This window comes from Aotus nancymaae, unplaced genomic scaffold (genome assembly GCF_030222135.1).
Source record: "Aotus nancymaae isolate 86718 unplaced genomic scaffold, 86718_ANA_hifiasm-v0.15.2.pri h1tg000004l, whole genome shotgun sequence".
NCBI classification, from domain to species: Eukaryota; Metazoa; Chordata; class Mammalia; order Primates; family Aotidae; genus Aotus; species Aotus nancymaae.
The window spans coordinates 361276-385879 of NW_026988415.1; the positions used below are offsets into that span (position 1 = coordinate 361276).

Genomic DNA, 24604 nt, shown 5'->3' on the forward strand with positions numbered 1-24604 from the left:
ACATTAAGTCTTAATTTCTTCAACCTTTGTTTTTAAACATTTACTAATATTGGGGGGAAAAACCCAATGTACTATGACAGACCCTGAAAGTTAGCATGAGAAAATACATAGATTTCTAGTCAATGTTTGTCAGTGTTAGATAGTAGGACATGTCCTTTAATATTTAACGACCAAACAAGAGCTTTGTGAACTAGGTGCAATGATACTGTATGGATACTGTCTGGAATAATCTGCACTTGACTCCAGTTAGACAATGATATTGGGGAAGCCTGCAAAAGGTGATAGGGATGAGCTCATGGTAAGTATATGTCAAAGTCTGTGCTGACACATTGTGTAAGAAGACAGTGCATTCTTTCCAGCATGATTTATCTGACATTTATCAAGAGCCTATCTTATATCACGTATTGTGCCATAAAGACAAAAGCCACAAGGAGCCTGTCCTTCCTTGCTTCCTTCCACACAGCACTTGGTTCCCATATGACAGCATTTCTTGCAGCCCTTCTCTCGTAGAGGGCTCTTTACTTGCATTCATTCTTGATCCTTAGTTGCAAGCTCCTAGAAGGCAGGTGACAGCACACTTTTTCTCCAACTTGGTACAGTGCTTTGCACTCAGAAAGCACTTGGTAGGTATTTTTTGGGATAGAATTCCAAAAGGACCATTTCTCTAAGTTACACAACCACCATTCTTACGGAGTAACAAGTGCTCTTCGAGAGAAATGTTAACTGCAATACTCACTGGAATTCGATTTCGGGACCTGAAAGTCGCGACTCTCCGGAGGTCATCATCTGTGGCACGATAAGGAACCACCAAAAGAGCAGGGTAAGTGTCACAGAGCTCATAGCACTTATTAATAAAAGTTATTCTCCAATGGTGATTGGGCAAGCCCTGTGAGGAAAAAAGAAAGTTCAAGTCAGTACTGCTGACTTCATCTCTGAATTTGGCCTTGGGCCTCTTTTCTTGCTTCTAGCAATATGTGCACATGCCTCTTTGACCACAGGGTGATGACAGTCTACCTATTTATAATAAGGGTGCCAAATCAATAATCCAGACAACGTAAGAACACAAGACGAAACACTGGTGGTTTTTACAGTTCTAAACTATATTTTGTAAATACAGATTCTCTTGAATTCAAGATCTTCCTTTATTTTGTGTTCACATATTCTTTACTACCTGTACCACACAGATAAACCCAAGTTCGTCCCCCACCCATGCACCCCTCCCACCCCCTAAAAAAGTACCCTGCTTCATCTTAATCTGGGTCTAACTGAGGGTAGAAAAGAGATCAGGCAACTTCCTCTCCCTGCTCAAAATAGAGTGAATGCTTCAGTCTGCTCCAAACTGGAAAGAGGCTGAGCTCATGAAGAAAATCACAGAGGGGAAGTAAAGGAAAACCCCTCTGGGGAGGCTCATTTCGCCACCTCCGATGAGATTTTTTCAATCAAGTTGTTCAGAATTGATGATCGCCCTATAGGTTGTGTGAGAAATACAGTCATTTGCATTTTAAGCATATTGCTAATGTGACAGGGAGACACAGAAGACACCTCCCATCCTATCATCTCCCCACAAAATTGTATTTAGTATGGAAAAGATCCAGAGGTGGTGGAATATTCTCTCCCCATTCTCACAAATGCACAGATACACACATGAAAGTGAGCTATGTGGGTGTTTGCTTTGGGGACAGACATTGTACCTTTTCTTTAGGTCTGGCCCTAGAGACCACGGACCAAACAGATGTTGAGTCTGATGCTGAGTCCAATTAGACAGTTATAAGTCCCATCAGAAAGTTATAAGAAAAAAAGATTGAATATAATGGCAGTCTAAAACAAAATACCTTCAACAGTTCATATATGCATGCAATCTTAAAAACAGGAACTGTTTTGTTTCGAGCTAGAAGCTTTGAACTAAAAAAAGTCTTAATGTTATCAATAACACTTCAAAAATACGGTAAAAATATTTTAATACATCATTTACAGAGGTCTCCAAAACATGCAAAATATTTTCATCGTCCTTCTTCCGCCTCAGTAGCTAGTCCAGAACGGAGGCCATTAAAATGGGAGGAGTGCACAGCCTTAGAAAACTCAGCAGTCTAAACGTGACTTATGGAAACAACAGGATATACTACCTCACATGTGTTCTAGAGCTAATCTCCTGCACCCAAATTCCAGAGCGTCCAATCTGTTCACGAATATGCGAACCACTGATTAAGACTAAAAAAGGAAATGAATCCAGGTTTTTCATGGTGAAGGTGGTGACTAGATAGTTCTTCTCAAGTCTAGGGTTCTATGACTTGACTTTATATTCACTACCTTTTCATATAAAGCAAATGGGCTTGATCTGATTCTCAAAGCTCATTCAACAAAATTTTTCAATTACCTTAAGAGCTTTGTAGAACAAGAATTGTGAATAATCTCATCGCACAACTCCTAGCTGTCTACAGATTTGGTTATACCAGAGGTCAAACTGTGGCTCTTGTTATATATTATGCACAGAATTCCCTTCACAAAAATACTGCAAGAGACATTTGTCCCTAAACAGCAACATGAAACCAAGCCTTTTGCCTTTATTATAGCAAATAAACATGCATTAGGTGACATTCATATAAGAGAGCAGCAAAGGCAATTATAATGTACACTCATCAAAGCTTTCTTGAAAAAGGCATCATTACAGGAAAACAGTTCTAATTCATTTGAATCTGCAAACTGAAATGAATATAATTTAAATCTACCTGCCAGTAATAGTTAAGCTCCCAAACATGCATATACATAGCAACATCAAGTCCTAAAGTATAACATCTAAAATGTTTGACTTTTCTAAATCCTAAGTATTTAATTCATTTCATAAACAACACAAAATTGATACTCTTCATATAGGAAGGAAATAGAATTTAGTCATCCAGCTTCAATGCAGCTTGGATATGGCAATGGAATGAGCCTGTAAGTTATACAGTGAAAGATATAATGAGATATATTGTACAAAATGTGGATAATACCACTACCATTGAAAAGATATTTAGTAAGGATGTCGCTGATTCTCAGAAGATAGCTGATGACATATTGTCATAATGCACGTTTCAGGTTCATCATATACCAGACAATAGCATCTAACAACTTACCTGCCTCCGGTATTCTTCCACTGGATTGTAAACTGTCCATCCATCCATGTTAAACTTTTCTTCATTTAAAAATGCAAATAATGGCTAGAAAAGGCAAATAAATAAATAATTTAAAGTTCACTGTGAAGGAATAGTCTACTATTACAGTACATCCTTTGATTTCTCACAAAATAAATTTCACCAGATTTGCTGACCATGAAGTTACAACCCAAACCAAGACTCATAACAAAAACAGTGGAAAACTCAGATCAGACTTACGCTAACTTCTATCTTGAGTAATAGTAAGAAATCTCAATTTTCTATGCCTCTGAATATCTCTCTCAATTGTTCTTTTAATGATGTTCCACCAAAAATCTGACTACCAGACCAAAAAGTGCCTATCAATTTTAAACAGTATTAGTATTAGCAAATGATCACGTACAGGCCACTAAAAAGAAAGAAGGAAAGGAAGAAAAACAAAATTCAGGAATTATTATTAAATGGTGCAACTGTCTCAAAAGGGAACAATGACGTATTTATTTTTAAAAAACACAGGATATTAAGAAAACTCTGAATTAACTGTTCCCTGTGAATTCTGAATCAATGCCCTGGTTTCTGTGAAATGGCAGGACCCAGACGTTTCATCTCCTCTCTGTTTATACTCACTCTCAAGGTGCTGCTGATACATTTGATAGCTTCAAATACCATCCATATGCTAGTGACTACTAAGTATCTATCATTCTCCAGCATCCCCTCTGAATTCCAGACTTGGCTATCCAAGTGTCCACTCTACCACCGCTTAGGCACCAGACTGCCTAAGAGGCATCTGGAGAACTCTGAAGTTAACACATCCAAAGCCAAACACCTTTGGCTTCCCCTACCTAGTCCTGCTCTTCCCATAGTCTCCCCATTACAGTATATGACAGCACGTCCTTCCAGCTGATTGAGCTGAAAACCTTGGATTCATCCTTGTCACCACATGGCTACCACCCTAGTCCAAGCCTCTACCATCTCTCACGTGGTTGATTACAAAAACCTAACTGTTCCCCTGCTTTCATCTTGATACCTCTCAAGTCAGAGTGACAGTGTTGTAACAGGTCAGATCAAGTCCTTTCCTTGCCTCAAATCCTCCTGTAGCTTTCCACTTTGCTAGGAGTAAAGGTGGAAGTTCTTCCAATGGCTTATGCAGCTGTCTGCCATCTGCAGCTACAAAGGCCTTTTTTTCTTCCTTTTTCCTTCTTTCTTTTTAGTGGCTTGTACCTGATCAATTGCTAATACTGTTTAAAACTGATAGGTACTTTTCGGTCTGGTAATTTGATTTTTTGGTGGTACATCATTAAAAAAACAATTAAGAGAGATATGTATAGCCACAGAAAATTGAGGTTTCTTTCTATTACTCAGTTCCATCTGCCTGGAACTCTTTTACCTCATGGCGTCTTGTCTTACATTTCTCTCACGTCTCTGACCTAATAACCTTAATCAGTAAGACCTAAGAAAAATTTCACAGAAACCAGGGCACTGATTCAGAATTCACAAAGAACAGTTAATTCAGAGTTTTCTTAGTATCATGTCTTTTTTTAAAAAATAAACATGTCATTGTTCCCTTTTGAGACAGCTGCACCATTTAATAATAATTGCTTAATTTTATTTTTTCTTAGGTCTTATTGATTAAGGTCTTGGATCAGAGAACTGAGAAAAGTAAGACAAGAAGCCACGAGACACCGTACAGAAAAACATGTTCCCCACAACAGCGCTCCCTATTCCCATTACATTTTCCCTATCGCTTATGACTATTTGACAGATTAGATATGTACTCATTCACTGTACACATATACTATACCCTCCCCTAGAACATGGGCTCCATGAAAGTAGACACTTGCTTTGTTTACATCCTTTATCCGCAGTAACTAGAATGGTGTCTGGTCCGAGGGAGGCAGAACACAGGCTTGCTGACCGAATGAAGATATGAATGCCCACACAGCTCCTGCACAACCACCCTCTCCAGAGCCACTGTGTCTGGGCACTTTTCCTCTCTGTAGTTCCCTCCCCATCCATTTTCTTCTGTCATCAGTCTAATCACTTTGAACATCAGTGTTCCCTCCCCTACAACACAGAGTATTTCTGGAAAAGCATCATTTAGCAGCAGCAGTTTTCTGCATGTGAACGGCAAGAGGTTTAAGGTAAAAATTGCTTTCCAGGTTGTCTATTCAAACCTTCCCAGGCACACAGCACACTCTGCAGGTCTCAACTCTGGCAGCGCTAGGCCCAAGTGCCGTTTATTCTGGATGGCGGCATGATAAGCACGCGTTAGTAATGATGCTGACCTAGCTAAGCAATTTACTGAGGCTTTAACCTGATACTGAATCCACAGCAATGCTTAATTATTCAGTACCACTGGGGAAAAGAAGTGATTTTGTTAACTGAAGTTTAACTTAAACACAGAGGGACTTTGGGTGAAAATGGCACTTAAATGTTTGCTGCACTTCTTTATCCAGAAACAGAATATATAGGACATGCCTAAGCATTCTCTTGGCAATTTATCATTACTGTGAACATCTGATACCACACTGGTCGGTACTTGGCAGAGGTAAACATTCAGGATTGTTGAATGCTGTGCTGCTAACATGGTTGTAGATGGTTTGAGACCTAAGGCTCAACTGTCACTTTAGAAGAAAACCTAGAACTTGCTTTCTCAACATGGTTTGTGTTCATTTGTTTGTTTTTAGTTATTTGCATCTTTCTCATGAAGCTAAAGTGAATATGGCAGCTTTTAAAAACCAAAGAGAAAAATGCTTAAATTGAAGGTCCAGATAAAGCTTGCTTTCCAGAAAAATCATCATGTGTACTAATGCTATCAGTATTAACTTTCAAGCAGCATTTTCAACCTAAATTACTATTTTTTCAATCACTAATATTAAAGCACCTTCTCTTTTTTTGCTTCCAGGATTCCTGTATCTTACATGAAAATTTCTAAGTTTACAAAATTGTTATCAGAAGACCAAAGCTATATGGCCTAAACCGAAATTATTTCCATAACTTCCTTAATATGTTTGATAAGAGAACCCGAACAGAAGCAACATTAAATTTTTTTTTATCATTAGTATGAGACTGAGATAATGTCCCCATGGTAACTACACATCAGGTGGCCTCTCTCATGAGATCACTTCTACAATGGTACTTCACGTTCTGACTAATATCCAGAATGAGTCAACTAACTGGTATCCTTTAACCCGAAACATGCCTATGAGAATTGGTGACAAAAACAGCTCCCAATTTACTTTTGATGCTAAAAGCCAGGCTTGGACCCCAAATATTTCAGGAAGAATAATTAATCACATAACAGCCAAATATTTCTCATCATGAAGTACATAGCAACACATGTAATATTGCATTGGAGCTTAGGGTAGAAAAGACTGGGTGCTTAAAACATTATTTTCGCCATTCAAATAAATTAGCTTACAAACACAGAAAAACATTTTTCAAAAAGCATTACTAGGTAGTGCTTATGTGGTGTTTTTCTTTAAAAACTATGTCTGACACAAGAACAGAAAACCAAACACCACATGCTCTCACTCATAAGTGGGTGTTGAACAATGAGAACACATGGACACAGGGAGGGGAACATCACACACCGGGTCCTGTTGTGGGGTGGGAGGGCTAGGGGAGGGATAGGAGGGAGTGGTGGAATTGGGGAGGGATAACATTAGGAGAAATACCTAATGTAGATGACAGGCGGATGGATGCAGCAAACCACCATGGCATGTGTATACCTATGTAACAATCCTGCAAGATCTGCACATGTAACCCAGAACTTAAAGTATAATAGAAAAAAAAGAAGAAAAATAATTGAAAAAATAATAATAAATAAAAACTTTTCCGGCTGGGCGTGGTGGCTCACGCCTGTAATCCCAGCACTTTGGTAGGCCAAGGTTGGCGATTCTCCTGAGGTCGGGAGTTCGAGACCAGCCTGACCAACATGGAGAAACCCCTTCTCTACTAAAAATACAAAATTAGCCAGGTGTGGTGGCACATGCCTGTAATCCCAGCTACTCGGGAGGCTGAGGCAGGAGAATTGCTTGAACCCGGGAGGTGGAGGTTGCAGTGAGCCGTGATTGTGCCACAGGCACTCCAGCCTAGGCAACAAGCGTGAAACTCCTTCTCAAAACAAACAAAAAACCCCACTGTTTTCCATAAGCTACTTGGCTCAGCTGAGGCGAGAAGTCTGTAAGAGCCAATGCCACCATTTTCTAAACTTGAAAGTACGAAGACTTATTTTTCAGATATATTTTCTTTTTTTCTTAAAGAGTAAAGAATACAAGCTCTCAGAGTAACATAAAGTTGGATTATTACAAAAACAAAAATAAAGCAATAAAGCAATAAGAAAACCTCACTATCAAAAAGTGCAAAATTCCCTACAAGTGGTAACTTGTTACAAGCCTAATTAAAGCTCCAATTTCAAAACTGTTAAAACCTAAAATGAATAGGTTACATGTCTTGGGGTTTTTAGCTGTCATTTACTTTCTCTTCCAGACAATACATTCTTTAAGGCTTTGAGTCTTTTAGTACTTTATTAATGTGTTGACACTTTCAACTATTATTCTTAAATATAACCTTGGGTCAATTTTGACCCTTAATTTGGGAACTCTAAATCACATGGAGAGAACTGGCTCTCGAGTATTTTCCATTATTACCATCAAGCAGGGTGTCTTGTTTGCTAAATGGGTAACGGTAAAGCTTACTTAATGAACACGCCCAAGTACCGATTTCATTTCATCGCCTATGGAAAATTCAAGAACGATTCAGTTCCAATTGAGCAAAGTCTTAGGACAAAGATGATGTTTTGCTGAGCATCACCTTTCAGTTGATGCTTCAGTAAGTCCTACATGGCTTTCTTCCAGGGCATGGTCCTTATCTAGGGCTCTGCCTCCGAATCAGGGGTGAGGTGGGCTGCTTTTTCCAGATGCCAGTCCATGGCTGTGCCCTGCCTCACCCCTACTAAACCAGAATCTGTAGGGGGTGACTTTCTACTTCCTTGGTCCTAGAAGGGCCATGCAGGATATATCAGAACTCTCAAGAATGTAGCCTAAGAGTTCTGTGTTGTCAAGCTGTTGGGGGGCTACTTCAGTTTTTTTTCTTTAAATTATTTTGAAATAATTATAGATTCACAAGAAGTAAATCTTCAGCCAGCCTCTCCAGGTGTTAACATCTTGCATAACTTTTAGCGCAATATCAAAATCAGGAAACTGATAGAAAATACTCTCAAATGCCCACCCTCACCTTCCTCAATTGAGTGAGTCACATCTTTCTTAATTTTGCTCTGTATTAGTATTTGGGCATTTCATCAATTCACAATTCACTAGATCCCTACTAGTCAAGAGATACTGTACATGGAGATTTTTTTTTTAAAGCAATCATGTGCATTGTTTCTGGATTAAAAATAGCACAATGTAACATTTGAAAAATGTTAAAGAACAAACTTGAAATGAAACTCTCTGATTTCACACCAGGGATAAAAACAGCTCTTACACAGAATATAATTTGTCATTTTAATTTAGCTACATTTATCATTGTATCTTGTAGTGGGAAAGACTCTGAAACGACAACAGATTTTAGCTTTCATTTAATTAGCCATTATTTTTAAATAGCACCTATCTAAAGATACACTGATTTCCTTAAAACATCTAGATTGGATTTTTTGTTTATTTAGTGGAATCTATAAATGCTGAGTAATACTTGAATTTCCTTTGAGGAGGGACAACTGTCGGTCACTGTTATAGGCTCTCCATAGCTCGTAAACAGGGGAATAAATTGATAAACTATGAACATTTATAAGTGTTTTCAAATGATGTTAAAAGCATGCAATGGCACAGTCAATTGATGACTCTTAAGGACCTATGTCTCCAAATACCTAAACTTAAAACTTCAGGGAACCACTTACTGCTTCTTCTTGGTTTTTTTGTTTTTGTTTTTTGTAGACAGAGTATTGGCTCTATGGCTCACGCTGGAGGGCAGTGGTGCCGTCTTGGCTGACTGCAACCTCTGCCTCCCGGGTTCAAGCAATTCTTGTGCTTCAGCCTCCCGAGTAGCTGGGACTACAGGCACGCACCACCACGCCCAGCTAATTTTTTTTGTATTTTAGTAAAGACAGGGTTTCACCATGTTGCCCAGGCTGGTCTTGAACTCCTGAGCTCAGGCAATCCACCCACGCTGGCTTCTCAAAGTGCTAGGATTGCAGGCATGAGCCACTGCATGCAGCCCAACTGCTTCTTTCTGGATTAAACTTTTTGCAATGTTTGAACAGGAACTCAAGCTAGCTTTTTTTTTTTTTGAATTTGATTTCTGAAATTAAAGACACTCCCTTTTTAAAAAGCTTCCATCTACCATTTAAGGTTACAGTAATGTAAAATTGCCTCATTTTCATCTTTTAGATTAAACTTAGAAACAAGACCTATTCATATAAGAAAAAAATGCTTTCATTAAAATTGGAGGGAAAAGCCTAAAATTTTAAAGAACCACAGGACATACTGATATTTGGTAAAGTTTATAATTCAAATACCCCAATGCTAGATAATGCTTTTTGTGTATTCCATATGACTTGACACAGTAGGTTCATTTCTATCAGTTTTGACGCAGTTATTCCAAAAACCTGACAAAAAATTAAATAGGTCAAAAGGAGCTAGCACATAAATTACCATTTATACTTCTGTTTGCATAAATAATTCTCCTAATCCTATTTCTACTACTAACTAAATCAGTATCTCTGGGGGAAATGGCTTGATATTCCTGTGTCATGATTATCTTCATATATAAATGTACATATTTATTCAGGAAAGGACCACAAAAGTGCATTTGAAATGTCATTTGAAACTATTTTGGAGAAAAGAATACTTTTGACAACTTGTCCACTATCATAATCATTTAAGGCTGAGATTTCTCAGAGTTCATACATTGTCCCTCTTCTCACTGTAGTTCTCTCTCCTGGCAATTTTGGCCACATCTATGAAAATGCGTATGATGTGATGCCAATGTGATCCAGGCTTACCAAATAAAGCTCTCCCCAGGCCAGAGCTCTGGGTCTATGTGGTCATCTGTCTCCTAGGTATCTCTGCCTGGTTGTCTCACAGACACTCTCAATTCAAAGGATCCAAAATGGAACTTGCCACCTCTTCCTCACTCCCCTCCTCTACTACCCATCTCAACCACTGGCCCCACCATCGGTCTGGTTATCCAGGGTGGATTCTTCCCTCTCTATCATCCCTTCCTCCCTCATAACTACATTCAGTCAACCACCAAATCCTACTGATCTTACCATCTGAAACTTTCTCAAAAACATCCTCTGGAGTCCCTCTCCATTGCCCCATTTCAAGTCCTCATCATCAAGGACTGAGGTGACTAAAAGATCCCCAGAAACGGTCTTCCTCTCTGCTCTGCTCCCGTTCCCTCCACCTGTTCTGCACACACTGCAGCCCAGCAATCTTTTTGAAATGGAAATTTAATCATGCCACGCTCCTGCTTAAAACCATTAAATGGCTCCCTTCACTTTTAGATAAAAAGCAGAAGTTCTGAGTGGGGAATGTCAGGCTCTGCAACCTTTGGCCCAGCCTCCTTTGCCTCCAGCACTATCTCCTGTTGGTATCCCCATATGCACACCATGCTCCCAGACACCAAACTGCATGTGGGTTCAGCCTGCATCTGTGCATCCTCTTTGCATAACCACACTGTTCCTTCAGTTTGGCATGTCAATTTCTGCCTGGCAAATGCTCCTATTAATCTTTCAGAATCTGACTCCTCTAGGAAGCCCTCCTTTGTGCTCCTGTGACATCCTGTGCACCACTCTATCATATGCATCTGTTTGTTTGCATTACCCAGGAAAACAGCACTCCTTGGGAACAGGGAGTGGGTATTAGCTCTAGATCCCTGAGCACAGCCATAATGTAGCATTCTGTAATTGCTTAAGCAACAATAGAGAGGAAAAAAATGAAGAAGAAAAGGAACAAGGGGAGGCTCGCTCTACTAGACAGTGCAACATCTTATAAAGCTTCAATAGTTAAAAGAGCACTCCTGGTGCACAAGCAGAATAATTAATGCAAGAAGAGAACCTCTTAGAAATAAAATCAAATACGCAGAGCAATTCAGTGTGAGATAAAGACAGTATTTCAAATCAGCAAACTAGTCAACAAATGATATTGCCACAAGAGGGGAAGAAAGAGATTCACATCCTACTTTAACCCCAAATAAATTCCAAATACATGAAATACTTAATTCATAAGGAAGAAACCAAATTACTACAAGAATATGAGATTTTTTTCTTTTTCTTTTTTTGGGAGATGGAGTCTCACTCACCCTGTCACCCTGGCTGCAGTACAGTGGATCAATCTCAGCTCACTGCAACCTTTGCCTCCCAGGTTCAAGCAATTCTCATGCCTCAGCCTCTCGAGAAGCTGGAATTACAGGTATACACCACCACACCCAGATAGTTTTTGTATTTTTAGTAGAGACAGAGTTTTGTTGGCCTGGCTGGTCTTGAACTCTTGGTCTCAAGTGGTCCACTCACCTCAGTCTCCCAAAGTGCTGGGACTGCAAGGTGTGACTCACCACGCCTGGCCGAGATAATTCCTTTTATAAGTCTGAGTAGGGAAGATCTTCCTGACTGGGATATAAAGCCCAGAAACTATAAAAGAAAAGCGTGCAGAAGAATTAACATGGCAGGCCTGAGGCTGCTCTCCTTAGAAAGGCCTGCTTACACGGTTGGCCCTTGCCAGACACTTGGTAATCTGGATTTCAGCAGAGTTCTGACCACTCCTTCACTGACAAGATTGGTTCACCGCGCCTAAACTGTTTGTATAAACAATGTGGTTTATACTAGACTCCTGCTTTTCTTCTGGAAGCCTGGAATTTTGCTTTGTGCGAGGCAGTGGGTGCTTACATGGCCAGCCTCAATAAACACTGTGGACACAAAGTCTCTAACGAGGTTCTCAGGTTGGCCACATCTCCTATGTGCACCACTCACTGCTGGAGGAATTAAGTGCATCTTGTTTGATTCTGCTAGACAAGAACTCTAGAAGTCTGTGCCTGGTTTTCCCCTGAGTTTCAACCCATGTGCCTTTTCTCTCTGCTGGTTTTGTTTTATATCCTTGTGCTGTAATACGCCATAGCTGTGAGTACAATCACATGCTGAGTCCTGTGAGTCCTCTTACTGAATCCCCACACACGGGGTGGTTTCAGAGCCCCTCGACACACACAGTCTCAAATGCTACCAAATAAACAGAAAACAATTCTCCATAGCAAAATCCTTCAAAAAGTCAAAAACCATATGGGAAAAATATGTTACTCATATTAAACATCACTATAGCTATTACATAAAAAGTACCTACAACTAACAAGAAAAAGACCAAACATCCAAACAAAAAATAGGTAGAAGATATAGAGAATGGCGAAATGTAAATACAAATAGCTTAAACCTAAAGATAGTCAATTTTACTCAAACAAGATAAATACAAAATAAAACTATGAAGCTGCATTTTCACCTATTAGATTGAAAAAGATTAAAAGATCAGAAAATATACTGGGTTGCTATGGTAAACAGAATAATGACTTCCCAGCTGGGGCTGGGGCCTATAATCCCAGCATGTTGGGAGGCTGAGTGGGCAGATCACCTGAGGTCAGGGGTTCAAGAGCAGCCTGGCCAACATGGCGAAACCCCATCTCTACTAAAAATATGAAAATTAGCCTGGTGTGGTGGCCTATGCCTGTAATCCCAGCTACTTGGGAGGCTGAGGCATGAAAATTGCTTAAACCTGGGAGGCGGAGGTCGCAGTGAGCTGAGATCGTGCCACTGCACTCGAGCGTGGGCAACAGAGCAAGACTCTGATACTCTGTTAAAAAAAAAAAAAAGAATAATGTCTTCCCAAAGATGTCCATGTCCTAATCCCTCAAACCTGTGCAAACCTGTGTTATGTTACCATATATGCCCATGAGGAATTAAGGTAGCAGATGGAATGAAGATTGCTAACCAGCTGACCTTAAAATAGAGAGATTACTCTGGATTATCTAGGTTTGCCAAATAGAATCATAAAGGTCCTTAGAAGTGGAAGAGGGAGGGAGAAGAGTCAGAGTCAAGAGAAGGAGATGTGATGATGGAAGCAAGGTTAGAGTGATTCAATGTGGAAAAAACTTGGCCCATGTTGCTGGCTCTGAGGATGGAGGAAGAGGGCCACAAGACAAGGAATGTGCCAGCCACTAGAAGCTGGAAAAGGCAAAAAATGGACTCTTCCCTCAAGACTCCAGAAAGAACATAGACCTACCAACTCCTTGATTTTAGCCCAGTGACATCCATTTTGGACTTCTGACCTCCAAAACGGTAATATGACAGACTTGTAGTTTGTCTGTTTTTGAGACAAGGGTTTCGTTATGTTGCCCAAGTTGGTCCTAAACTCCTGGGCTCAAGTGATCCTCCTGCTTCAGCCTCCCAAGTAGCTGGAATTACAGGCACACACCACCGTGCCTGGCTTAGCCTTGTGTTTCTTAAGTCACTAAGTCTGTGGTAGTTTGTTACAGCAGCAAGTGGAAACTAATGCAGTTGGAGAGGATGCCTGGAAACAGCCACTCTGATGCATGACATGTGGGAGTGAAAATCAGTATATCTTCTATGGCAGGGAATTTGGCATATCAGTAATTCTACGTTCTAAGAATTTAGCTTACAATATGCTTGAACACATACAAAATATATATGCAAGGTGATTCACTGTAGTATTTCTATGATAGCAAAAGATTGGAAACAGTCTAAATATCCATGAATAGAAATAAATTATGGCACGGTCAACATAACACTGTGTAGTCATCAGCAGGGTTAGAGAAGCACATTCACTGGGCAATGTCTACTGGTGGATGGAAATAGGAACAGGACTGTGTTTATAGCTCTTTACCATTAGGGTTAAGGGGGAAGGAATGTGAATCAGTTCATTGTATAAGCCTAAACTATCACTGGGTGGAGATGTAATAAACTGAAACCTTGGTTGTCTATGGAGAGGGGAATGGGGTAGCTGAAGTGTGCTGGGAGGAAGATACCTTTCCTGTATACCCTTTTACAGTTCCTGAATTGTCAATCATGAATATATATTGGCTATTTAAAACTTAAATTAAAAAGTAAATACTTATTGAATAAATGCTCTTTCTAAAAATCAGAGTATTCTCACTGATGTCTTGCTCGCTACTGATTCCGACTTATTTGCTCTATTTATATTAGTATATTCACTCGATAAATATTTACTGAGGCTCTACTATGAACAAGGTATGAAGTGGAGAAAAAGGCAAGTAAGACACAGCCTCTGTCTTTAAGGAGTTAGAAGTCATCCAAAGGAGAGAGATGCGGAGGGCATGTAAAGTGGAACAGCAAGTGCCACAAGTGGGAGACAATACTATGAGGCCCAGAGAATGCCCAGATTATTTCTTGACAGATGGGCCTTGGTGGGGCATTGATGGTATCTGAACTACCCTGGAAGAATAAGACAACTCTGGGCAAGATGACAACAAAAAGGCACAAACGGTAGCCAAACTCAGAGAACATATGGCCGCTGGCGAGTATCTCAGTCCACACTCACTCCACTGAGTGGAGACGGATAACAAAAAATGGAGAGAGGCAGGCCACACTGTGAAAGAGACAGAGAAGGGGGAAGCGGCTGAAGTTTGGGGGCAAGGGATAGGAGACAGAATGGAGATAGAAAGACCTCCAAACAACGTTCCAACAGTTTAGAGGAGAGGAGATGAAGACAGGAACTAAGTCAGGCTGGGGAGGCAGAATCCCCTGGATTTAGTAAATGCTACAAAACAGGGGCCAGGTATGGTGGCTCATGCCTGTAATCCCAGCACTTTGGGAGGACAAGGCAGGATTTTTTGAAGCCAAGAGTTTGAGATCAGCCTGGGCAACACAGTGAGACACTGTCCAAAAGAAAAAAAAAGAAAGAAAAATAAATTAGCCAGGTGTGGAGTCATGCACCTGTGGTCCCAGCTACTCAGGAGGCTGAGGTGGGAGGATCGCTTGAGTCCAAGAGGTCAAGTCTGCGGTGAGCTGTGATTGCACCACTGCACTCCATCCTGGGTGACAGAGCAAGAGCTTGTCTCAAAAAAAAAAAGAAATGAAAACCTCTGACGTCCTTGATTTTAAATGTTCAAATGTGAATGAACAAGGGGACGATATCATTAAGAGTAACTGGGAACCCAGAGTGGGTTTCTGGGACACATGAGAGTCATTTTAAACAGACGTTTCGGTGTTGCTTGAAGTTCTGTAACAGCTACAGGGAAATATAAAGCTATAGATTTGGAAGCCATCCTTAGAAAGGTAATGCTCATGAACATGAGTTTGCCCTGGGTGTAATTCAGAGCAAGAAGGACAGACTTTTGTAGAAAACCATCTAGAAGGTATAAGGATGCAGAGGAGCCAGAAAAGAAGTGAAGCAGGGGACTTAGATCGCAGAAGCTACGGAGAAAGTTAGGTTTCAAGAAAAAGAGGGACAGGTGTCTGCAAATGTGATGGTCTATATGTCATAATGAGACTTCTGCTGAAAACACCTTAAAATGCTGGATATAACAGACACTTTTATACTCAGAAGCCAAAACTAAGGCAAACAGGAATGCAGACAGCAAGAGGAACACACCAGCTTCCCCCTTCAGGCCACTCCCGGAACTTGTTTTCATGGCCTCTTGGGGCACAGGAGATAGGGCCTGAGACCTGGCCCACCCAAAATGAGGACTCAGATTAGAAACCTCCTAAGCGCTATGGTTCAGTGGAAGGATGAATGGGAAAGGACCGCCTGGGGACTCCAAGAGAACCTTCCTGTCTAGATTATTGGTGCTGAGCAAGGGAGGAAACAAATCTCTACCATCATCCCCCACTAGACATTTGTAGTCACAAGTCAGCCCTTAAGTACTATGTGGACCAAACTCACAAATCTTGGATGGCCCCAAAAACATTCAATCTGATAATTTAATTTATAAGTGTCCCAAACCAGTCATGCTTCAAGATGCCTGGCAGAAAGCAAAACAAATCCTCTTTTGGTAAAACTGCCTTCAGTCCTAGCCTCAGAGTATTCCCACAGATAAAGTTCCAAGGAATAGGAGTTTGCAGGCAATAATCAAAAGACACACCCACATCAGCAACGAAGTGCCACAAGCCAGCAAACACACACACCTGTGGTAGAAAAATGCCACAAAGGCTTCGTGTGTTGTAATCATCAGATGCATATTATAAATTATATTTAATGTGCTTTTAGAAGTAAAAGGATGATAAATCTGAGTACAGAAGAAGAGATTATAAATAATGGCCAAAAAGATCTAAAAAACAATCAAATAGAACTTTTATAATTAAAAAAATAACAACGGAAATTTTAGCAAACAAAAACTCAGATCAGGCACAGTCGAAGTAGAAGATAAAACTGAAGAAATTACCCAGCTTACATCTCAGGAGGGATAAAGGAAAGTTCCATCAATCAGCATTCTTCAGATTTTATACATATTTTTATAAATATCCTTTTGTATCTACTCAATATTTTAAAAGCACCACTTTGAGAGGAAGGGGTGGGATAGCTGAGAGGCAAACGATGGTGCAGTTGAAAAGCACATGGTCTAACAGGCTACCAAGTTTTGTAACTTGTAGGGCCTTGGGTCCCTTTCAGAAGAATCATTCCACTTGAGTGAGCGGGCTAGAAGTCTGGTTGCAATGAGCTATGGTGTGGGTGGAAGCGGGCGGGGAATTCTACACTTCGGACCACCGACAGCAATGCTGGAGGAGACCAGGTGAAATGTCAGCTCCAGAGGACAGGCAATAGGAGAAGAACCAAGTACATTTCAAGGCTGAGAGAGAGAAGGTGGTGGAGACAGAGAGATCAATGAGAATAGAGGACCAAGTCTTAGAGGAGGCAGAAAGGAAGGAGACTTAAAAGCATAACTAGTGTGTCAATTTGCCAAGTTTACTATTGATTCAAGAAAAAACAGTCCTGGCCAAAAAGAAAACAGAAAACTAAGACATATCTGTTAGTCATCAGGCCACATTTAGGCTAAAAGCATGTATGTGTGCCCTTCATTTCAGTGTCCATCTGCAAATAAGTTCTTTCCTTTTATATATTAATTCCGTAATCAGCCCAGAAAGTAAGGGTCCACTAAATATGTCTCATTTAAAATTGCAAAGCAATTTATAAAAATTTCCACATTTCTGAGCTGAAACACAAAGGCACAAAATAAAACATCCTATGTGAATTCTCCATTTATAGGATCATTTATACCGGTCGTTCAAATGATCAGAAAAGATGTATGCCTCCACAACCCACTCTACTAACTTAGGAAATTCCTTTTACAAGTAAGCACAATTGGAGTAGAGCGAGAAAGGACACGCAGTAGATACGGTAGTGTTTAAGCCCTGTGGCGGGGCTTGACGTGGTTCACCAAAGCTAGGCAAAAAGAAAGCAGCAGTGAAGATTGTGAAAACCAAAGGCAGCTGTAACAAACACCTGCAAATGCTGATGAGCCCATTCACAAAGGTGCTGCTGCTTGGAAGACCTTGCTCTCATCCTTGGCATGCAATCTAACGCAGCACGCCGCCGTCCTCTGAAGGCTGTTGATCTCCACAGCAAAGGCCGTGCAACCCAGCTGCTTCTCTCCTGGAATTAGAGCTAGCAAGAACAAGTTCCCTCACCTGTGTCTTTCCTGACTGACACAAGAAGGTCAAATATCTCCCACCACACACACACGAAAACAAAAATTTTGCAACTATATGACTGCTAATCAGTTCACATAATAAGAAATATTGTGATGCTAAAGAGCTTAATGCAGAATGTCAAAAGTGGCAAGTGCAGAAACATAAACCTGAATGAGCCATGTTCCCCTAAAAGCAGAAAGCCTGCACAGGGTCAAAAGATGGAAAGAAAAACATGGAAAACCATTTCTGAAGAATTCTTTCAGACATATCACTGCCTCCATATCTCACCTTTCTAGGTCAGATGCTTTCTGGATTTAATGCTCTGACTTTCAAAGAGTCCTTTCTCAAGGTACAACCAATGGTTTATTAATAAGAATACTAATCTTTATATAGCATCTTTCTTTTAAAGAGCTTAAAGTGTCCCACATGTTATCACGATTACTTTATTAATAGTCTTGGGCAAAAGTGTGCTGGGTAATCATCCTTATTCTCTACACCTGCTGGGAAAACAGCACACTAAGAACAGAACTGACATTTATTGGGTACTTATTGCGTGCCAGGCAGCGTCGTAAGCACTTTACATTTAATCCTCACAAAACCCCAACGGGGTAGAGACTGTTATTATCTCCATTAAAGATGAGAATATAGAAGTGCATAAACGTTATGTGACCTCCAAGGTCACCAAGCAGGTAAGTGACTGAGCTGAATTCAGCCACAGACCATTGGACTCCAATGGCACATGCTTGTCACCACACACTGGAAGGGCTCTGCAAACATGTCCCCTCACTTGGTCTCCCCATCAGTGGCTGCTATGAACCTGGCACCTGGGTCTCAGGCTTCATTTCTTCTAGCCCTTGACTTCCTTTATGTGAGTCTATATCCCATGCATTTATTCATAAACTCTAAACCCTCACTTAAAATTTAAGAAAATCCATGTGCACATATTGCTGTAAAGGTAGATTTAAGTGAGTATATGAATGCCTACAATAACTTAAAATGCATATTATTCTACATATTCTACCATTACCTAAAATGGTGTTTTTCAAACTTTTTGGACCACAATTAAGGATAAGCAATGCACTTGAACACCATGACCCAGTACACACATACACCCGAGAAAAATGTTTCACAAAGCCACACTTATCCATATTATGTGTTATGCTCTTAATACATTCTATTCTATTCTATTTAAAAATGCTAGCTGCAACCTAGTGCTTTTATGACTAATAGGATTGACAGTTTTAAAAGCTGTCATCTGATATTTATATTATCTCTGATTAACCCATCTGAGTAAAAAATGAGCAAACAATAAAGAAAATAAGTAACAGAAGAACTTTGCCAGTGAACATTATCACCCCAACAATCAAACTCTTAATCTTTCTGTAGCACTATCAGGCTCTGTTCAGTTATACATGATTTTAATTTCTGCGTTTAAAAAAATCACCATACTATCAAAAACACTGACATTTCTAATTAAAATATATAATTTACCTACAACTACTATAGAGCTTCATGCAATTTATGAGAATTCAGTATAATTTCTAGTGTTTGAAAAGCAAATCAAATAGATTTTAAAAAAGAAAACGAATGAATAAATTTCTATTTTTGGCCAAAATAGAAAATGTTACTATAAAAATGTACACATCTTACAAGATTGACATAACACAGAAACAACGAAGTTAATGGTTTGGGGTGAACTCTGTGTTGCTGAACAGCTCAAGTTCAATTCAAAGTGTAAGTCATGACTTGAAAACACTGAGTGGTGAAAATACTAATGGGAAAGGAGGCCAGAGAGAGCCAAAGGGGTGGTCTAAAATTAAAAAGCCCACTCATGGTCTATTCACGACCTGGCCAGAGTCAGGGCCCAGCTTGCTTGGCCTCCAGACACCATTTCATAGATGCAACAGCAAGTTCACTTCTGCCTTCAAATGCCAATAAAAATCACTAAGGTAATTTGCAGCTGGCTGGACAGTCCACTAATATTAACAAAGTGATCTTTTCTGAGCCGGGTCCTTTGTATTGTTCAATGCAATCAGGCTTATGTTCCCTCCTAGGAAAGCCCTTTTTGGCACACTCCCATATTCCCCACTGTGGCAGTTTGGAAACTTTTCTTCCCCTCCTGTCTCAGAGAAATAATGGGCCCTTCTCCTTTCCCAAACCACCCCACAAACTGGGCTGGATCCCATCCCCCTCTGCCTTCTTCAGGATCCTGCTTGAGAAAGGATCTCTTCTCTCCTTGCCTTGAAAAGAGACAAGATTTCTTTCTACAAATATATTCCTTTTCCTTTTTCAAATTCTAAGGTAAAAACATTCTTCCCTCAACATGCCTGCTACTTTTTTTTTTTGAAAACCAACTATGCTTCTTTCAAACACATGCAAATTGGTGTTTGTCCCCTTCAACAAGAGATCATTTTCTGAGATTCATGAAAGTTCAAAAAACAAACAAACAAACAAACCAACTCCAAAACAAAAACGTGTGCCAGGCACTAGGGCTGCAAAGATAATGAAATGAGGTCCTGACTTTAAGCAGGTCACAGTTAGGAGGTCAGTTCCCCAGGGAGGTTGTGATCCATCTCCCCGGCTCTCCTGGCACTGACACCGATGACATCTTGTTCATCGTCTCCAGGCTCTTCCCTCGCCTCTGTAACCATTCACTTTGCTGGCTCCTTTCCTATTTTCACACCTTAATAGCTGGCCTCCCCCAAGAGTCTGGTTCGGGACTTCTCTATTACATACCAGGGTTACTTTACCAGGGCCCCACAAACGGGCTTCAGAGGGGCCAGAAGTCCCCTAAAATTTTAGGTAAGGTTTTGCACATGACTGCATGTTTCAGGGGAAGATAAACTAATTTATATTGTATTCTCAAAGGAGCCTATAACTTCAAACTACTTAAGACCTACTATTCCAAATCTACATCTCTAGACTACTTTCTCAGGAGCAGGCCTTCAGTGGCTTGCTGTCGATTCTGTCAAAATACATGAAATGCCACGTGTTCAAAAGAGAATTCATTGTTCCTCCCCCTTCCCCTTTTTTCCACCTGTTTCTGCAAATGAAATCTTTTTCTGACTTCCGTACTGTCGACAGTGCCCCACCCTCCTGATCACTCAAGCCCACACCTCAGAAGTCCTTCATCACTGGAAATTATATCCATCCTACAAGGACTTATACTAACAACTATCAATTCTATGCAGGCTTTTCCAATTTTGGTTAGATGTGGTCTCATCTTCCTGTGAGTCCCCAGTGGATTTCCTTTGCATTTCTCTTGCACAACTGGATGTATACTATCTTATATTGGGGCTAAACATATTTGTCATATCACTGCTGTTTGACTGTCACATCCCTGAATGGGACTAGGTATCACCCATCCTACACACTACTTATCTTGACTGCTCCCACTGCATCCTGACATCACCTAGCACAAGGCATGAGATGAACCTGACTGATGAAACAGTTGCATACGTGGACTTGAGTATCAGGGACTGCTATTCCAAAAGCAGCATCAAGAGCTGATCTGTTTCAATCTGTATTTTGCATTATATTGGTGATTGGCAAACTTTTTTTAAGGATGACTTTTAATGATTAAAACCTAAGATACTATCATTTCCCAAAACTTCATATGATCAATTCAGTTGACTTTTTTTTTTCCAGTTCGTTACTTTATTGACTTCCTAAAACAAGAAGTAGGGATTTTCAGCACAGATATGAAAAATATGGCCAAGTACCAGAGACTTGAGAAATCAAACCCTCTGGGGATGACTCCAATAACAGCAACAGAGAATTCTAGGTTTTGGTGTTAGATTTGCAATATTCAGAAACATACATCTCATTTGTTTCCATATAGTGATTTTTTCCTTCACTTTCTACTAAACCCGAGTTCAAGAAGAAAGCCATCATTACAAAACTCCCATGCAGATGTCACTGTGCTGACAGTAGAGAGAGAAATCAAGGCTGATCCCTGCCTGGATAAGCTCATAATTTATCAGGCAGTGGTAGGGGGAAGGTAGGAGGTAGTTATGACAAAATTATTCCATAAGGCAGACTAAGTGCTCTGTTAGAGGAACTTGTAAAGACTAACAAATTGAGAGGTAAGATGAACTCTCACTGAGTTCACATGGCCCACACACGGCCTGGAAAAGGACCTCGGACTGATTAAGATGTTGAAGGCTAAGTGTGTGGATGATGCGTATACAAGAGATGAGGGGATTGCAGGTAAAGAGGATAGCAAAATCTGAACCAAGAAAGTACTGTGTGTGCTAGAGGAGCAGCTCCAGTGGAGGGCATAAGCTATGAAGAGTCACTGGGGGTTTGTTTTTTTGGGGGTAGAGGGTGATACAGTAACATGATCATATTTAAAAACAAAACAAACAACTGGCAGCATTGTATAGGATTAGCTGGAAGGAGAAGAAACTGAAAGAAAGGAAGCCAGTTTGGAAGCATGGATGAAGGTAGAAAGCATAAGAAATGAGAGGAAATGGCTGAGAGTTGCTACTAAGTAGAACTCACAGGATTCAGAATTGAAGTGCCTATGGGAGAACTAGCATGAAAGGAACTGAAAAGCTGACTTCAAGTTATCAAACCTGAACAACTGGGGATCCTAAAACTTGCAGGACATATAGGATGAAACGTAGGTTTCATGAACTGCAAAGAGGTTAGGGCAACAAAAAGCTTGTGATTCTTTTTTTTTTTTTTTGAGATGGAGTTTCGCTCTTGTCCCCCAGGCTGGAGTACAATGGCACAATCTTGGCTCCCAGGTTCAAGCAATTCTCCTGCCTCAGACGCCTGAGTAGCTGCGATTACAGGCGTCCACCACCATGCCCAGCTTTTTTTTTTAGTATTTTTAGTAGAGACAGGGTTTCACCATGTTGGCCAGGCTGGTCTGGAATTTCTGACCTCAAGTGATCCACCCGCCTCGGTCTCCTAAAGTGCCTGGATTACAGATGTGAGCCACCACACCAGCCGAGCTTGTGATTCTCAGACTCCCAGAGGAAGGAATTTAAGGTTAAACTCATTGGTCTCACTCAATGACAATATGAGAGTTAGATTTGGAAGTCATCTACATAGCAGTGATGACTTTAGGCTAAACAAAGCCATAAAGGCAAAGTTAATAAGGTGAGAAGAGGGATGAGAGTAAAACACTGAAGAGATATTTATATTTAAGGAAAAGACAGATGCAATGGAGGCTGGAAAACAATCAAGATGGTGCAGGAATACAGAAACCAAGGCACTCAAGAAGAGAGTGGTCAAAATTGTTGAATGCTGGGGAAGAGGTTAAACAGAATGAGATGGAAATGAGCCACTAGATTTGGCCAGTAATGAGCTCTATACTGGAATGAGTTGGAGGATGAATGCACTAGAGATGAGGATAGGTTAGAATATTGTTTCCAGAAGTTTGGCAATGAAGTGAAAGAGGGGATGGTACAATAAGGTGAAAGCTGGTCCAGCAGCTTTTAGGGGAGTAAACCCTATAAGAAACAGAAGATACCAGAGAAAGGGGATGTTTGATGAAGCAAGATCTTATATGAGACAGACTGGAGCTTCAGCTCCTTCAAACCTGCCATTCTGTCAATTTCTGATATTTTAGGGCCAGATATGCATAAATCAAGACAGAACACATTTCCTAACTGAACTTTCATGAATTAGACTCACATTCTCACTATCATAATAATTGAGAAGATGTGTTCCCATCAGACTGTCTTTTTATCCTAATAGAATTTAAAACTGTAATACAGGACGATCCAAGATGGCCAAACAGGAACAGCTCTGGAGTGCAGTTCCCAGCGAGAACGCAGAGAGTGAGTGATCACCGCATTTCCAAACGAGTTTTTACTACCCACAGACCAGGAGATTCCCAGGTGGAAAAGTGCCACAAGTCTCCAGCATGGCTGTTTCAGCTGCCTCAGCGGGTCTCCATACAAAAACTCACACAAATCTGGGCGCCTGTTTCAACTGGTGCCTGTAATGCCTGGGAGACAGAGTCACCTATTCAACTGAAAAAGAGAGGGCTGAAACAGGGAGCCAGGTGATCTGGCTCAGTGGGTCCCACCCTGACAAAGACCAGCAATCTGAAACACTCTGGATTGAGAGTTTCACAGCAAGCACAGCTGAACCCAGGATGGTCTAGCTCTGTAGGGGGACGGGTGTCCACCATTACCGAGGCAGTCCACCACTACCGAGGCAGGCTGCCATTACCGAGGCAGTCCACCATCACCGAGGCAGTCCACCATTACCAAGGCAGTCCGCCATTACAGAGACAGTCTGCCATTACTGAGGCAAACTGCCATTACTGAGGCAGTTCTAACTATAACTCTATAAACAAAACTGCAAGGAAGTTCACGCAGCAGCTGGGCAGAGCCCATGGCAGCTCAGCAACACCTCTGCTAGCTGACTATGACTAGGCTACCTCCTTGCAGGGCAGGGCATCTCTGAAAAAAGGCAGCAGCAGGTCAGGAACTTATAAATAAAGCCCTACCTTCCCAGGACAGAGCATCTGGGAAAAAAAGGCGGTCATGAGTTCCGCTGCAGCAGACTTAAACGTACCTGCCCAGCAGCTCTGAACAGAACAACAGAGCTCACAGCTCAGCACCTGAGCTCCTATAAGGGACAGACTGTCTCCTCAAGCAGCTCCCTGAACCCTGTATATCCAAAGAGACACCTCATAAAGGAGAGCTCAGGCAGACATCTGGTGGATATCCTTCTGGGACAAAGATAACAGAACAAGAAACTGGCAGCAACCCTTACTGTTCTGTAGCCACCACAGGTGATCCCCAGGCAAGCAGGTCTGGAGTGGACCTCCAGCAGTCCTACAGCAGAGGGGCCTTACTGT

General features: G+C 40.9%; 1 protein-coding gene across 5 annotated transcripts in view; it reads right to left on the reverse strand.

The window, feature by feature from the left end:
- The window catches only part of MTM1 (myotubularin 1), a 118100-nt gene that overhangs the window by 29804 nt on the left and 63692 nt on the right, over positions 1–24604 (reverse strand). For all 5 annotated transcript variants that reach the window (XM_012477329.2, XM_012477327.2, XM_064360580.1 and 2 more), the window contains 2 exons: positions 3114–3197; positions 737–886 (listed from right to left, as the gene is read on the reverse strand). In XM_012477329.2, coding sequence (XP_012332752.1) covers positions 737–886; positions 3114–3197 — 234 coding nt within the window. The remainder of the gene's footprint in view (positions 1–736; positions 887–3113; positions 3198–24604) is intronic.